General features: G+C 47.1%; 1 protein-coding gene across 1 annotated transcript in view; it reads right to left on the bottom strand.

Annotated features, from left to right (window-relative positions):
* LOC143962435 (uncharacterized) overlaps positions 1–17,490 on the bottom strand; it is a gene marked incomplete at its 3' end in the record, with an annotated part of 43,062 nt that overhangs the window by 20,131 nt on the left and 5,441 nt on the right. The window contains 2 exon segments of the mRNA XM_077471710.1: positions 699–825; positions 8,270–8,414. Of these exon segments, the coding sequence (XP_077327836.1) occupies positions 699–825; positions 8,270–8,414 (272 nt within the window).

The following is a 17,490-nucleotide window of genomic DNA, read 5'->3' on the forward strand; positions in this document are numbered from 1 at the left end:
CCCCCACACTCCAGTCGCGCTCCGGCCCCCCCCCCACACTCCAGTCGCGCTCCGGGCCCCCTCCACTACTCCAGTCGCGCACAGGGCCCCGCTACTCCAGTCACGCTCCGGACCCCAGCTACTCCAGTCACACACTGGGCCCCGCTACTCCAGTTGCGCTCCGGGCCCCCTCCGCTACTCCAGTTGCGCTCCGGGCCCCCTCCGCTACTCCAGTTGCGCTCCGGGCCCCCTCCGCTACTCCAGTTGCGCTCCGAGCCCCCTCCGCTACTCCAGTTGCGCTCCGGGCCCCCTCCGCTACTCCAGTTGCGCTCCGGGCCCCCTCCGCTACTCCAGTTGCGCTCCGGGCCCCCTCCGCTACTCCAGTCGCGCACGGCGCACCGGGCCCCCGCTACTCCAGTCGCGGAAGCTGCATTGCTGGTATAGAAAGCAGGCAAGAGATATGAATCCCTAGAAAAGGCAAGTATAATACCTATGATTACAGGGGACTAGCAATTTGATTTATTTTTAAGGGCCAGATTATGATGGACACATGACTTCTTACACCCAGACATGTATAGGAGGTCTTATCTCCCACACTTCCGCCACACACAGCTCCCACCACGCCGCACCCCTTTAAACAGTAATTAAGCAATGGAATACGATTCACCTTCTCCAGGCAGGTAAGTGCGTACATCTCACCCAATAAATCTGCTACTCACCAGCTGCCGCAGGTTGGTCATGGCGCCCACCTCCTCTGGAATGGAGTTCAGCTTGTTATTACTGGCGATGAGAACGGTGAGAGGAAGACGACAGAGGTAAGGAGGTAGAGAGGTGAGGAGGTTTCGGCTGTGGAAACAAGGATGTATTTTATCTTGTTAATCTCTATAGTAGACTTGGGTCTTTGGCTGGCATACCTAGAAGGAACCCCCCCCATGCATCCTTCCTAAAACTCTTTGTGGATTTCTACAGTAGACTAGAGACTCTGGTTTGCATTTGTTAAAGGAATTCCCTACACCCCCCCCTTCCTGATTCACTTTCTTCTTGCTGATCAATACAGTAGACGGAGGCTGCTGACTTGCCTACCTAAAAAAGGAATACCCAACATCCTTCCAACTGTTGCTCCTTGCTGAGCTCTATAGTGCTCTGGGAGTCTCTGGTTTGCATACCTAGAACAAACCCCATGCATCCTTCCAGATGTACTTTCTTCTTGCTGATCTCTATGGTAGACTGGGATCTCTGGTTTGCATACCTACAAAAATCTCCTAAATCCCTCCAGAAGTTCTTTTCAAAGTGATCATTACAGTAGACCAGAGGTCTCAAACTGGTGGCCCTCCAGCTGTTGAAAAACTACAAGTCCCATGAGGCATTGCAAGGCTGACAGTTAAGAGCAAGACTCCCAAAGGCAATGGCATGATGGGACTTGTAGTTTCGCAACATCTGGAGGGCCACCAGTTTGAGACCCCTGCAGTAGACAGAGGACTCTGGCTGGCAGATCTAGAACATCCTGCATACTTTCATAGGTTTCATCACCAATCTCTATCGTAAACTGGGTTCTTTGACATTCCCCCAGATGTACTTGCTCATCTCTCATTTTTTTTCAAAGTGATCTTTACAGTAGACTGAGGACTCGGTCTTGCACAGGTATAAGGAACACACTCCATCCTTCCATGCCTTTTATCACCGATCTCTACAATAAACTCGTTTTTTTGACTTGCATACCTAGAAAGAATCTCCTCCATCCCTCCAGCAGACCTTGCTGTTCTCTACCAAGACTAAGGGCTTTATCTTGCAAACCTAGAAGGAATCCCCTGCATCCCTCATGACGTACTTATGAATGGCCTCTACAGTAAACTTGGTTCTCTGGTTTGGATATCTATAAGGAATCCCCTGAAATCTCCCAGATGTATTTGCTCATCTCGACAATAGACTGGGTCCTCTGATGTGCATACCTAACAGGAATACTCTACTGCACTCCTGATGTAAATCGCTCCTTGCTGATCTCTACAGTACATTGGGGGTCTCTGGCTTGCATGTCTAGAAGGAACCCCTCTGCGTCCTTCCTGATGCACTTTTTTCCTGCTGATCTCTGGAGTAGACTGGGGCTTCCGATTTGCATACCTAAAAGAAATACCCAACCATCCTACCAAATGTTCTTGCTCATCTCTGTAGTAGAATGGGGTCTCTGGTTTGCATACGTAGAATAATGCACCTGCACCACTCCTAATGCATTTGATCATTGCGGATCTCTACAGTAGACCGGGGTCTCTGGTTTGCAAACCTACAAAAACCTTCCGCATCCCTCCAGAAATGCTTCTTCAAAAGTGATCTCTACAGTAGATTGGGTTCTTTGACTTCCATACCTAGAAGGGATCTCCTAAATCCCTTCAGATGACCTTGCTTCTTGCTGATCTCTATTAAGACTAAGGGCTCTGGTTTGTATACGTAGAAGGAATCCCCTGCATTTCCCCACACTGAGGAAAATTATTTGACCCTCTGCAGATTTTGTATATTTGCTCATTTACAAAGAATTGAAGGGTCTATAATTGTTACCATAGGTGTATTTTAAATGAAAGAATATCAACCAAAAAAATCCAGAAAAAAAAAAAATTAATAATAATAATAATAATAAATAATAACAATAATAACAATAATACACACCACACGCTACAAAGGTTATAAAAGGAGTTGCAGTTCAGTGATAAAAATAAGTATTTGTTCCCCAACCAACAATAATTCTGGCTCCCACAGACTGGCTACAGTAGGTGCTCTTGTGGTACACAGATTAGTCCCGTCAATTGAAGAAGGTCCTCCTAACGACAACTCGTTATGTGTATAAAAGACACCTGTCCACAGAATCTTTCTTCCATTCAAACCTCACCATCATGGGCAAGACCAAAGAGCTATCAAAGGACATCAGGGACAAGATTGTAGACCTTCACAAGGCTGGAATGGGCTACAAGACCATCGGCAAGAAGCTTGGTGAGAAGGAGACAACTGTTGAAGACACCATTCACCAATTGAAGAAATACAAAATGACCATCAATCGCCCTCAGTCTGGAGCTCCATGCATGATTTCGCCTCATGGGGTAAGGATGATGAGAAAAGTGAGGGATCAGCCCAGAACTACACGGGAGGAGCTTGTGAATGATCTCAAGGCAGTTGGGACCAAAGTCACCAAACAAACCATTGGTAACATACTACGCCGCCATAGATTGATATCATTCAGCACCCACAAGGTCCCCCTCCTCAAGAAGGCACATGTACAGGCCGTCTGAAGTTTGCCAATGAACATCTAAATGATTCAAAGAAGGATTGGGAGAAAGTGCTGTGGTCAGAGGAGACCATAATGGAGCTTTTTCGTATTAACGCAACTCGCCGTGTTTGGAGGAAGAAAAGTTCTGACTATGACCCCAAGAACACCATCCCTAATTACAGTCAAGCATGGAGGTGGAAACATGATGCTTTGGGACTGTTTTTCTTCTAAAACAAGGGTACAAGCCAACTTTGCTGAATTGATGGCCCAGTGGACAGGGCCATGTATTGTAAAATCTTGGATGAGAACTTTCTTCCCTCAGCCAGAACACCGAAGATGGGTCGTGGATGGGGCCTCAAGCAAGACAATGGCCCAAAACATATCGTCAAGGCAACAGAGGAGTAGTTCAAGAAGAAACACATAAAAGAAAATTTATGGAGGGAGCTAAAACTGAGTTTCCAAGCGACAGCCAAGAAACCTTAAGGATTTAGAAGAGATCTGTAAAGAGGAGTGGACCAAAATCCCTCCCGAGATGTGTGCAAGCCTGGTAACCAACTACAAGAAACGTCAACCTCAGACATGTTTTGCTTGGGGATCAAATACTCATTTTACTCACTGAACTACAACTTAATGTATAACACTTGTTGTATCATGTGCTTTTTTTTTGGATTTTTTGTTGTTAGTCTCCATCAAATATGATAAAAAAATTAAAATTATAGGGTCGCTTCATTTCTTTGTAAGTGGGCAAACTTCCAAAATCTGTAATCAATCTGTGATCAAATTATTTCCCCACTGCACTTGTTCATCTCTACAGTAGACTAGGGTCTCTGGCTTGGATAGCTACAAAAACCTTCCGCATCCTTCCAGAAGTGCTTTTTCAAAGCGATCTCTACAGTATATTGGGTTCTTTGACCTGCATACCTAAAAGGAATCTCCTCAATCCCTCAAGGTGACCTTGTTCCTAGCTGATGTCTACCAAAGACTAAAGACTCTGGCTTGCATACCTAGAAGGAATTCCCTCCATGCCTCAAGGTGCCTTGCTCCGACTAGTCTTTACAGTAGACTGAGGACTGTCTTGCATACCTAGAAGGACCATCCTGCATTTTTCCATGTTTTTTTTATTGCGGATCTCCACAGTACACTGGGTTCTTTGACTTTCGTATCTAACAAGGAATCTCCTCCATCCCTCCAGGTTATTTTGCCGCTTGCTGATCTCTACAGTAGACCGCAGTCTCGGAGTTCTATACCTAAATAATGTCAGTTGTGCTTTGTTTGATATAAAAATACTCGTACAGACAGCTGACCATCCATCAGCAGAGCCAGTCACTGAATACCAAGAGTTGGGGGATGGTAGGGACTTAGAACAAAATTACAGAATTGAGGCTGAAAAAAAAAAAGAAAAAAAAAAAAAGGAGGACTGATGGCCATCAAGTTCAAATCTCTCCGAGCAAAACAAAACCTCCCCCTCCAACTGCTGCCAAATTCCTTCCCGACCTCCAAGGACAGTCAACTTCCTGGGCCAGGGGGCTCTCAGTAATTAGAACTCTGGATGTTGTCAGCTGAGAGAACATTATCTGCTCCCTTCGAAAAATTCCATTACTGCCATTTGCCTTCATTAACTCACGTAGTTATCCCATTAATTACATTTGAAAAGAAGCATGAAATGTACCGTTACAGAGCCCTGCAGGCCGTCTTTCTGAACCTTTGACTACAGAGGAACCCTTTCATATGTATATATATATATATATATATATATATATATATATATATATATATATATATATATATATATATATATATATATATATATATATATATATATATATATATATATATATACCCACCCAACAGTGGTTTATTTAGAACATCATTACATTGCTGGTCAGCGGCCAAGGCCCACCCACAGTCAGCGGCCAAGGCCCACCCACAGTCAGCGGCCAAGGCCCACCCACAGTCAGCGGCCAAGGCCCACCCACAGTCAGCGGCCAAGGCCCACCCACACCCGTGGTCCGCCGCCAAGGCCCACCCACACCCGTGGTCCGCCGCCAAGGCCCACCCACACCCGTGGTCAGCGGCCAAGGCCCACCCACACCCGTGGTCAGCGGCCAAGGCCCACCCACACCCGTGGTCAGCGGCCAAGGCCCACCCACACCCGTGGTCAGCGGCCAAGGCCCACCCACACCCGTGGTCAGCCGCCAAGGCCCACCCACACCCGTGGTCAGCCGCCAAGGCCCACCCACACCCGTGGTCAGCCGCCAAGGCCCACCCACACCCGTGGTCAGCGGCCAAGGCCCACCCACACCCGTGGTCAGCGGCCAAGGCCCACCCACACCCGTGGTCAGCGGCCAAGGCCCACCCACACCCGTGGTCAGCGGCCAAGGCCCACCCACACCCGTGGTCAGCCGCCAAGGCCCACCCACACCCGTGGTCAGCCGCCAAGGCCCACCCACACCCGTGGTCAGCCGCCAAGGCCCACCCACACCCGTGGTCAGCCGCCAAGGCCCACCCACACCCGTGGTCAGCCGCCAAGGCCCACCCACACCCGTGGTCAGCCGCCAAGGCCCACCCACACCCGTGGTCAGCCGCCAAGGCCCACCCACACCCGTGGTCAGCCGCCAAGGCCCACCCACACCCGTGGTCAGCGGCCAAGGCCCACCCACACCCGTGGTCAGCGGCCAAGGCCCACCCACACCCGTGGTCAGCGGCCAAGGCCCACCCACACCCGTGGTCAGCGGCCAAGGCCCACCCACACCCGTGGTCAGCGGCCAAGGCCCACCCACACCCGTGGTCAGCGGCCAAGGCCCACCCACACCCGTGGTCAGCGGCCAAGGCCCACCCACACCCGTGGTCAGCGGCCAAGGCCCACCCACACCCGTGGTCAGCGGCCAAGGCCCACCCACACCCGTGGTCAGCGGCCAAGGCCCACCCACACCCGTGGTCAGCGGCCAAGGCCCACCCACACCCGTGGTCAGCGGCCAAGGCCCACCCACACCCATGGTCAGCGGCCAAGGCCCACCCACACCCATGGTCAGCGGCCAAGGCCCACCCACACCGATGGCAGTTGGAAAAGACCCCCCCCCCCAGGAGACAAAAAGATAAACTTCAGAACTTTTTCCACCTTTAATGTGACCTATAAACTGTACAACTCAATTAAACAAACTGAAATCTTTTAGGTGGAGGGAAGTAAAAATCAACTAAAATAATATGGCTGCATAAGTGTGCACACCCTTACACTAATACTTTGTTGAACCATCTTTTGATTTTATTACAGCACTCTTCTTTGTAAAAAAAACCCTCAAAATTTGTCAGATTGTGAGGCCATCTCCTGTGCACAGCCCTCTGCAGATCACCCCACAGATTTTCAATGGGGTTCAACTCTGGGCTCTGGCTGGGTCATTCCAAAACTTGAATCTTCTTCTGGTGAAGCCATTCCTTTGTTGATTTGGATGTAGGATTTGTTTCACTGTCACGCCGAAAGATTACATTTCCTCTTCATGTTCTGCTTTCTAGCAAAAGCCTGAAGGTTTTGTGCAAATATTGACTGGTATTTGGAACTATTCATAAGCCCCTCTACCTAAACTAAGGCCCCTGTTACAGCTGAAGAAAAACAGCCCCAAAGCAAAAATTTAGCCGGGCTTGGATGTTTTCCATCGTAATAAAAGGCTTCTGTCTTGCCACTCTACCCCATAGCCCAGACATACGAAGAATACGGCAGATTGTTGTCATGTACCACACAGCCAAATATTCCTGCAGCTCCTTTAATGTTGCTGTAGGCCTCTTGGCAGCCTCCTTGACCAGGCTTCTTCTCGTCTTTTAATCAATTTTGGAGGGACGTCCAGTTCTTGGTGATGTCACAGTTGTGCCATATTTTCTCCACTTGATGAGGACGGTCTTCACTGTGTTCCATGGTATATCTAATGCCTCGGAAATTCTTTTGTACTCTTCTCCTGACTGATGCCTTCCAACAATGAGATCCCTCTGATGCTTTGGAAGCTCCCTGCAGACCATGGCTTTTGCTGTAGGATGTGACTAAGAAAATGTCAGGAAAGACCTACTAGAACAGCTGAACTTTATTTGGGATTAATCAGAGGCATTTTAAATTATGGCAGGGGGGTACTGACTCCTATTTAACATGAGTTTGAATGTGATTGCTTAACGCCAAAAACAGCTACATCCCCAGTTATAAAAGAGGGTGTGCACACTTATGCAACCACAATATTTTTACTATAATATTTCAGTTTGTTTTTCAATTGAGTTGTACAGCTTATAGGTCACATTAAAAAAAAGGTGGAAATGATTTGTCCGATTGTTTTTTTACATCACAGAAACCTGACAATTTAACAGGGGTGTGTAGACTTTTTATATCCACTGTAATTCCCCACTATATTGGCAGTCATTGGAGATGGCCCACCTACATTGATGGCCATTGGAGAAGGCCCAGCTAGAGACAACCCCTTTATACTGGTGTTCACTGAAGAAGAAGGTCTTCCTTACACTGGTGATAATTGGAGAAGGCCCTTCTTACACTGGTGGTCATTGGAGAAAGTCCCCCTACTTTGGTGATCAGTGGCGAAAAACCCACCTGCATTGGTGGTAATTGGAGATGGCCCTTCTTACACTGCTGGTCATTGGAGAAAGTCCCCCTTTACGTTGGTGGTCAGAGGAAGAAGTGTCTTCTTAGATTGGTGGTCAGCGGTAGTAAGGTTCCTTATGCTGGTCGGTAGTGGAATGAATACCCCATTACATTAGTGTTTGGTGGAAAGAACGAGCCCTACATTAGTGATCGGTGTAGTAACCCCTTGCATTTATGTTCACTGGTGAAAATGTCTGTTGGTGGTCAGAGGCATTTTGGTCACCAAACTGTTGGCTCTGCTGATTGAAAATGGTGCCGAGACTATGCAGACAAAAGATCTCTGCTTAATGTTCAAGACACCCCTAAGCGAACTTTGCAGGAACCCTAGTATTCAACAGAATCCTGGAGGAAAAAGGCAGGGCTAAGGTCATGGGGAACAATGTGCGTAGAAGAGTTTCACTCACCTTATGTTCAGGTAGGTGAGGGCCTGTAGGTTGGAGATGCACGTGGGAAGGCTACGCAGGCAGTTGTGATAGAGGTTAAAGGATTCCAGGGACACCAGCTGACACAACTCACCGGGAACTTCCGTGAAACGGTTCTTCGATAAATCTGAAGGAGAAATCAAAATGGTACATCAAACTCTGAGGCCTCACTATGGGGAAAAATCCCACTCAAACATGGCCGCAACGCGAGAGAACCAATCCTGTCTATGCAAACTACGCCGCTGTCTATGCTAGTGTTTACTGTCTTTTTTTTTCCGTATGCCCCCACCCAACAACATGCCAATTTTTTTTTCCGCTTTCATCCTCATTTTAGACCTGTTGATGTCATCACTGTGTCTCTGTACGTCTTCAAACAATGCAGGCAGATCATGGATGGCGGGAGGTGCCAACAGGGTGCTGTACCCCTCTTCCTAAAAAATATCACAGCACCCGGCCTCATCCAGTACTACTCCCACGAACCGCCAGCCCTGATATAGATACAAGCAGTGGGCTGGCTCTTGGGAGGAGTTATGCAAATATCAAAAACGCCTTGATGGGCGGGTGGGTGTCAATCTGGAGTAGTAGGTGTTCCCTGGGCAGGCTGTATTTACATGCAGACCTGCCAAAGTAACTTCCACATGTGATGCTGACACACAGAGTGCATCAGGTGATTATAATTAACGAGATCCTCCTGTTCAGAATCAGTCTGCAAAGGACCTGGCAAATTAAACAGAGCAAAAAAAAAAAAAATAGGAATCCGATACAAAGATTGTTAAAATCCTTGCAATGTACATTGATCAAACATGGGGATCGTTATCTCAACAAAACGTAGAGCTACTCTAAGTACAGTCAAAATTTCCTAGCCCTGATGAAGGGGGTAGTCTTTCGAAACGTGTTGGCATTTTCCCTGCTATGAACCAATTTTACCAATAAAAACCTTGGGACTCTTGGTCGATTATTTGGTGCTCTCACTGGGCTGCGTGGATTCTCAACTCGGAGTTCCCTCCATTTGTAAGGAGTGTCCTTGTTTTGTGGACTACTGAACCGGAGCCAGTGTGCCCAATGATAATTTGATCTATTGAAAATCTGTATGCAGCACCTCATTTTACTGGTTTTTCCCTTTAAATTCAGACAGCAGAGACCCTTCCTGAGTGCTCCCAACGGTGATGGTATGCCCGCCACCAACGGTGACAGTGCGCACGCCTGAGCGCGCCCCCCCCCATGGGGAAGGCACACCCGCCTGAGCGCCCCCCCCCCCCCCCCCCCCAACGATGACGGCATGCATGATCCGAAACAGTGACTGCATGCATGATCCACCAAAATTTGAGCTGAGAATGGCATGCTTAAAATGGCAAGTCCCCTTTTTTATGAAAAATTAGAAAGAGAACTAATTCCAAATATCTTGATGATAACTCCAGAACCCCCACTGTACAAAGCGGCCGTGGTGTCCTGTGCTGCCAGTGTAACAGACCTTATACCGTAATACACAGCCCAAGAGTAACTATCCATGATAATGGTTGCACTGGCAAGCCCTCATTGGGCCAGCGTGACCAAGTGGCCATGCTGACCAATGAGAAGAGCTTCTATCTTCTGGGACACCTTACTGGAAGAAGCCTCAGATGTGCTCGTCATTGGTCAGCATGTTTACGCAGCACTGTTAACCAATAAGGGCTTGCCATTGCGAGCACTATGATAGATACTCATTCCGGGGCCTGTGTAATGCAGTGCATGGGCCACTAGACCAGTAGCATGGGGCACAGCCCATACGGGCAGCAGGGCCAGGAGGGGTGGCTAGAATATTTGGTTACAATTCACCTTTTCATTTTTCGTGAACTGGTCTATAAACCAGAGGCTCTGGATGGACAGTTGAATCAATGGTTCTATATTTGGGACGTATCTGGTCTATAAACCAGAGGCTCTGAGTAAACAGTTGGATAAATGGTGGACTTAACCTTTAAGTCCCCTCTCTCTTACTAATCTGAGTCACTGAAGCAGTAAAATAAATATATTTGTGTGTGGTATATACTTACCTTACCCATGGTGCCTAGGGAAGGGCGATGTCACGATGCTTCTGGCAATATCCTGGGAACGCTGAGGATTCCAAATCTCACAATAGGGTGCTCCTGCACTACAAATGTGGTTCTTCTATTGAGATTTGGTATTCCAAAGCTCTTCACATAACTCTTGTGAGGAAACCGGGGGTAAGGCAAGTACGTTTTTAACTTTTCTCCCCATAAAATTTTAATTTTTTTACAGCTTTAATGTGGCAATTTAAGGGAGGAGAGGCAGTAAGCAAACCGCTGCCAGCAACAGGCAGACTAAAAATCTCTCAATATTTTTGTCCTTTAATTGAAGCGTGACCTTGTCTGTCCCCTCCAGCCTCTCCCTCCTTGAACAATCTGTGCAGTGTAATCCCCAGAGCCTCGTGCCCTGTCACTGCGCTCATCCCTCGGTGCTGGCAGAGGCAGGGCGTCGCTGTGCCCCAAGGGCTACCACATGACTCATTGGTGATGACTTGGTTGTGGCTCTCTGCCCAGAAGTGCTAACAACAAGGCTTATTCAGGGATGCCGGGGAGAGGCCAAGATAATGGAGAGGTCGGGGGCGGGTTTGTGACCCCCGCTGTACTAATGTTTGGATTTGTCACACGTCAGGGCTTGTGGGTGAGGGAAGACCGAGGAATGGGCACTTTAGTCTTGGATGACGAGCTGGCACAAGAGGCCTGTAGAAGGTTGGCATGGTGCCACAGCTTCATGTGAGAAGAGGACCTGGATTGCACGGATAGGCTTTTATCTGACAACTTTCTGGAACAACTAAAATTAGATTCAAACTTTCCATCTCTTATTTTACAGAAATGGGAGGCGGCAGACACCAAAAATCAAGTCAAGTACCCAACTGTCCATCTAGGGCCTCTGGTTTATAGACCAGATAAATCCTAAATATAGAACCATTAATCCAAGGGTCCATCCAGAGCCTCTGGTTTATAGTCCAGATCAGCCTTTCTCAACACAGAGGAACCCATGAAATAGTTCTCCGGTCTCGGGGAACCCCTGCTAAAAATTAGAAGTCTACAACTCATGATACATTAGTGTGATGGTCAGTGAGAAGAATGGTCCTCACACTTGTGGTCATTGGGAAGAATTACCTCCTTAGAGAGAGCTAAAGAGATCAATGGTGTCGGTGAGAACTTATCTGAGAGGCAGAAATTGCCCAATGCTGAAGGAACCTCTAGCAAAGTCTGGAGGAACCCTAGAGTTCCACGGAACCCTGGTTGAGAATCACTGGTCCAGATACATCCTAACTATAGAACCATTTATCCAACTGTCCATCCAGAGCCTTCATTTTATAGACCAGATAGACTCTAAATATAGAGTCATTTATCCAACCGTCTGTCCAGAGCCTCTGGTTTATGGACTGGACCAAATATATATATTTTACTGCTTCAGTGACTCAGGATTAGTAAGAGAGAGGGGACTTAAAGGTTAAGTCCACCATTTATCCAACTGTTTATCCAAAGCCTCTGGTTTATAGACGACATACATCCTAAATATAGAACCATTTATCCAACTGTCCATCCAGTGCCTCCGTTTTATAGACCAGATAGACTCTAAATATAGAGTCATTTATCCAACCGTCTATCCAGAGCCTCTGGTTTATGTACCGGCTACATCCTAAATATAGAACCATTTATCCAACCGTTTATCCAGAGCCTCTGGTTTATAGACGACATACATCCTAAATATAGAACCATTTATCCAACTGTCCATCCAGAGCCTCCGTTTTATAGACCAGATAGACTCTAAATATAGAGTCATTTATCCAACCGTCTATCCAGAGCCTCTGGTTTATGTACCGGCTACATCCTAAATATAGAACCATTTATCCAACCGTTTATCCAGAGCCTCTGGTTTATAGACGACATACATCCTAAATATAGAACCATTTATCCAACTGTCCATCCAGAGCCTTCATTTTATAGACCAGATAGACTCTAAATATAGAGTCATTTATCCAACCGTCTATCCAGAGCCTCTGGTTTATGTACCGGCTACATCCTAAATATAGAACCATTTATCCAACCGTTTATCCAGAGCCTCTGGTTTATAGACGACATACATCCTAAATATAGAACCATTTATCCAACTGTCCATCCAGTGCCTCCGTTTTATAGACCAGATAGACTCTAAATATAGAGTCATTTATCCAACCGTCTATCCAGAGCCTCTGGTTTATGGACCGGCTACATCCTAAATATAGAACCATTTATCCAACTGTCCATTTGGAGCCTCTGGTTTATAGCCCGGATACATCCTAAAAATAGAACCATTTATCCAACTGGTCTATAAACCAGAGGCTCTGGATGGACAATCCTAAATATAGAGCCATTTATCCAACTGTCCACCCAGGGCCTCCCAGTTTATAGACCAGATACATCCTAAAAATTAGGGATGCACAAATACCATTTATTTTTTTAACACCAAATAAATCGCCAATACCAAATATTGATACTCATCGCCTAGAAAGGAGTAGGTAGATGGGCAGTTAGGGAGTTGGGTGAGGCTGGGGTGAGGACAGAAGAGGGTAAGTGAGGACTGAGTGTGGGGGGGTAGGTGAGGGTGTAACGACATATTCAGCGACCCATTACAGTTTGCTACGGAAGTGACGTTCTGTCGCCGCCGCCATCTTGCTACACCCCACACTGGTCTACAGTAAGGATACACTAAGAAGGGGGGAAAGCGGACATCTTGTTACACCCACTGGAGTTTTGCATTTTACACGGATTTATATTTATAATAGTAAAGTCAGTTTATATAGTGAAATACAGGACTTACAACTCCGTCTGACTATTTAGATCTTGAATTTTAAAAGCAGCGGCAACCCCGCTCATCTCACAGGTTTGCTAATCTGACAAAAGTCCGCTGCTTTTAAAATTCAACATCTAAAAAGGCAGCCTCTCTCAACCTTTTCAACACAGAGGAACCCTTGAAATAGTTCTCTGGTCTTGGGGAACCCCTGCTAAAAACGAGAAATCTACAACCCATGATACATTGGATGGTCAGTGTGAAGAATGCTCCTTACACGGTTTAGGAGATATTTGCCGAAAGACAGGCACCGCTGTCTACGGCGCAGGCACACTGAGTGCGGCACCAGTCAACGGCGAATATGTCGCGCGTGGCGGCTCCGTGCGCATGCGCGAGAGTGACGGCTTCGCCAAATAACAGCGGCGGAGCAGCGAGACCCACCGAGAAGATGGATGCGCCGGACTACAGGGGACAGCGGTGACTTCGCTGGCTCCTGTGTCAGGTAAGTGACACATAATGGGCTACTATGCGATGCACAGTAGTCCATTATGCTTTACCTTTGCAGGGAATCAAAGAGGAAGTAAACTCATCAGGAGTCACCTAATTAGTAAATAGAGTCCACCTGTGTGTAATTTAATCTCAGTATAAATACGGCTGTTCCGTGAAGACTTCAGAGGTCTGTTAGAGAACCTTAGTGAACAAACAGCATCATGAAGGCCAAGGAACACACCAGACAGGTCAGGGATAAAGTTGTGGAGAAGTGTAAAGCAGGGTTAGGTTATACAAAAAATATCCCAAGCTTTGAACATCTCACGGAGCTCTGTTCAATCCATCATCCCAAAATGGAAAGAGTATGGCACAACTGCAAACCTACCAAGACATGGCCGTCCACCTAAACTGACCGGGCCAGGCAAGGAGAGCATTCATCAGAGAAGCAGCCAAGAGGTCCATGGTAACTCTGGAGGAGCTGAAGAGATCCACAGCTCAGGGGGAGAATCTGTCCACAGGACAACTATTAGTTGTGCTCTCTACAAATCTGCCCTTTATGGAAGAGTGACAAGAAGAAAGACATTGTTGAAAGAAAACCATAAGAAGTCAGTTTGCAGTTTGTGAGAAGCCATGTGGAGGACACAGAAAACATGGGGAAGAAGGTGCTCTGGTCAGATGAAACCAACATTGAACTTTTCGGCCTAAAAGCAAAAAGCTATGTGTGGCAGAAAACTAACACTGCACATCACCCTGAACACACCATCCCCACCGTGAAACATGGTGGTGGCAGAATCATGTTGGGGGGGGGGGGGGGGATGATTTTCTTCAACATCAGAGTTGATGGGAAGATGGATGGAGCAAAATACAGGGCAATCTTAGAAGAAAACCTGTTAGAGTTTGTAAAAGACTTGAGACTGGGGGGAGGTTCACTTTCCAGCAGGACAACGACCCAAAACATACAGCCAGAGCTACAATGGAATGGTTTAGATCAAATCATATTCATGTGTTAGAATGGCCCAGTCAAAGACCAGACCTAAATCTAATTGAGAATCTGTGGCAAGACTTGAAAATTGCTGAACACAGACACTCTCCATCCAATCTGACAGAGCGTGAGATATTTTGCAAAGAAAAAATGTCCCTCTCTAGATATGCAAAGCTGGTAGTGACATCCCCAAAAAAGACTTGCAGCTGTAATTGCAGTGAAAGGAAGTTCTACTAAGTATTGACTCCGGGGGGCGCCATACAAATCTACCCCCCACACTTTTCACATATTTGTAAAAAAATAAATACATTTCAGAACCATTTATAAATTTTCCTTCCACTTCACATTTATGTACCACTTTGTGTTGGTCCATCACATAAAATACATTTATGTTTTTGGTTGTAAAGACAAAAAATGTGGAAAATGTCAAGGGGTATGAATACTTTTTCAAGGCACTGTATATAAAGCACAGATGGTGATGTTCCCACCAATGAGGAGGGTGCGGGGATGGTAAAGATTACACTCGCTCCCATCCCCCTACATGTGCCTTTCATTACAGCGTGTTATGGGTAACATTACACAACAAAGCCTCCGGCATCCAACCACACAACACAGCCGATGCCAGAAGACTTCACCTCCAGATCACCGAGCCAAACCATTCCTCATCCATCCCGGGAAACTACGACATCCACAGTCATTATATACAACCGCACACTATATACAACCACAACATTATATACAACCACACACACTGCTCCGATATAACAAGGATGGAAAGATCTCGTCCTACGAGACTCACACTTCCTGTTCACTTACATGAGGAAGTTCAGTGGCTTTATGAGCAACATTTCTGTGTAATTAGAGGGGAAAAAATCTGAAATATTCTGCACTGCTGGAGGTCTCCTCTCCTCCCTATATAACCCTCCTCTCCTGAAATACTCTGTACTGCTGGCGGACTCTGCTCCTTCCTCTATAATTCTCCTCTCCTGAAATACTCTGCACTGCTGGAGGTCTCCTCTCCTCCCTCTATAACCCTCCTCTCCTGAAATACTCTGCACTGCTGGAGGTCTCCTCTCCTCCCTATATAACCCTCCTCTCCTGAAATACTCTGTACTGCTGGCGGACTCTGCTCCTTCCTCTATAATTCTCCTCTCCTGAAATACTCTGCACTGCTGGAGGTCTCCTCTCCTCCCTCTATAACCCTCCTCTCCTGAAATACTCTGCACTGCTGGAGGTCTCCTCTCCTCCCTCTATAACCCTCCTCTCCTGAAATACTCTGCACTGCTGGAGGTCTCCTCGCCTTCCTCTATAACCCTCCTCTCCTGAAATACTCTGTACTGCTGGCGGACTCTGCTCCTTCCTCTATAATTCTCCTCTCCTGAAATACTCTGCACTGCTGGAGGTCTCCTCTCCTCCCTCTATAACCCTCCTCTCCTGAAATACTCTGCACTGCTGGAGGTCTCCTCTCCTCCCTCTATAACCCTCCTCTCCTGAAATACTCTGCACTGCTGGATGACTCTGCTCCTTCCTCTATAACTCTCCTCTCCTGAAATACGCTGCACTGCTGGAGGTCTCCTCTCCTTCCTCTACAACTCTCCTCTCCTGAAATACTCTGCACTGCTGGAGGACTCTGCTCCTTCCTCTATAACTCTCCTCTCCTGAAATACTCTGCACTGCTGGAGGGCTCTGCTCCTTCCTCTATAACTCTCCTCTCCTGAAATACTCTGCACTGCTGGAGGGCTCTGCTCCTTCCTCTATAACTCTCCTCTCCTGAAATACTCTGCACTGCTGGATGACTCTGCTCCTTCCTCTATAACTCTCCTCTCCTGAAATACTCTGCACTGCTGGGAGACTCTGCTCCTTCCTCTATAACTCTCCTCTCCTGAAAAACTCTGCTCTGCTGGGAGACTCTGCTCCTTCCTCTATAACTCTCCTCCTCGATCCAGCTCTCGCTCTCTCAGATAAATATACTGTGCACTTTATTAGGTACACAGGTTCCATTGCTTGGCAACACAAACTGCTAATCAGCCAATCACATGGCAGCAAATCAATGCATTTAGGCATCTAGACATGGTGAAGATGACTTGTCAAAGTTCAAACTGAGCATCAAGATGGGGAAGAAAGGGGATTTAAGTGACTTTGAATGTGGCATGGTTGTTGGTGTTAGACAGGCTGGTCTGAGTATTTCTGGGATTTACACACACACACACACACACCCCTCGGGTTTACAGAGAATGGTGGGGAAAAGAGAAAATATCCAGTGAGCGGCGGCTGTGTGGAGGAAAATGCCTTGTTGATGTCAGAGGAGAATGGACAGACTGGTTCCAGATGATAGAAAGGCGACAGTAACTCAAATAACCTCTCGTTACACCCAAGGTATGCAGAATACCGTCTCTGAACACACACAACACATCCAACCTTGAAGCAGATGGGCTACAGCAGCAGAAGACCACACCGGGAGCCACTCCTGTCAGCTAAGAACAGGAAACTGAGTCTACAATATGCACAGGATCACCAAAATTGGACAACAGAAGATTGGAAAAACCTTGCCTGGTCGGGGGAGTCTGGATTTCAGCTGCGACATTCAGATGGAGGGGACAAAATTTGGTGCATCCTACCTTGTATCAATGGTTCAGGCTGGTGGTGTGATGGTATGGGGGGGGGGGGGGGGGGGGATATTTTCATGGCACACTTTGGGCCTCTTAGTACCAATGGTTTAAACACCACGGCCTACCTGAGTATTGTTGCTGACCATGTCTATCCCTTTATGACTACAGTGTCCCCATCTTCTGATGGCTCCTTCCAGCAGGATAATGCACCGTGTCACCAAGCTCCAATCATCTCACCACTGGACAATGAGGTCCCTGTACTCCAATGGCCTCCACACTCACCAGATCTCATCCAATGGCCTCCACACTCACCAGATCTCATC

The sequence above is a fragment of the Lithobates pipiens genome, unplaced genomic scaffold (assembly GCF_037356315.1).
Source record: "Lithobates pipiens isolate NorthernLeopardFrog02 unplaced genomic scaffold, aLitPip1_a1.2 Scaffold_8, whole genome shotgun sequence".
NCBI lineage: Eukaryota > Metazoa > Chordata > Amphibia > Anura > Ranidae > Lithobates > Lithobates pipiens.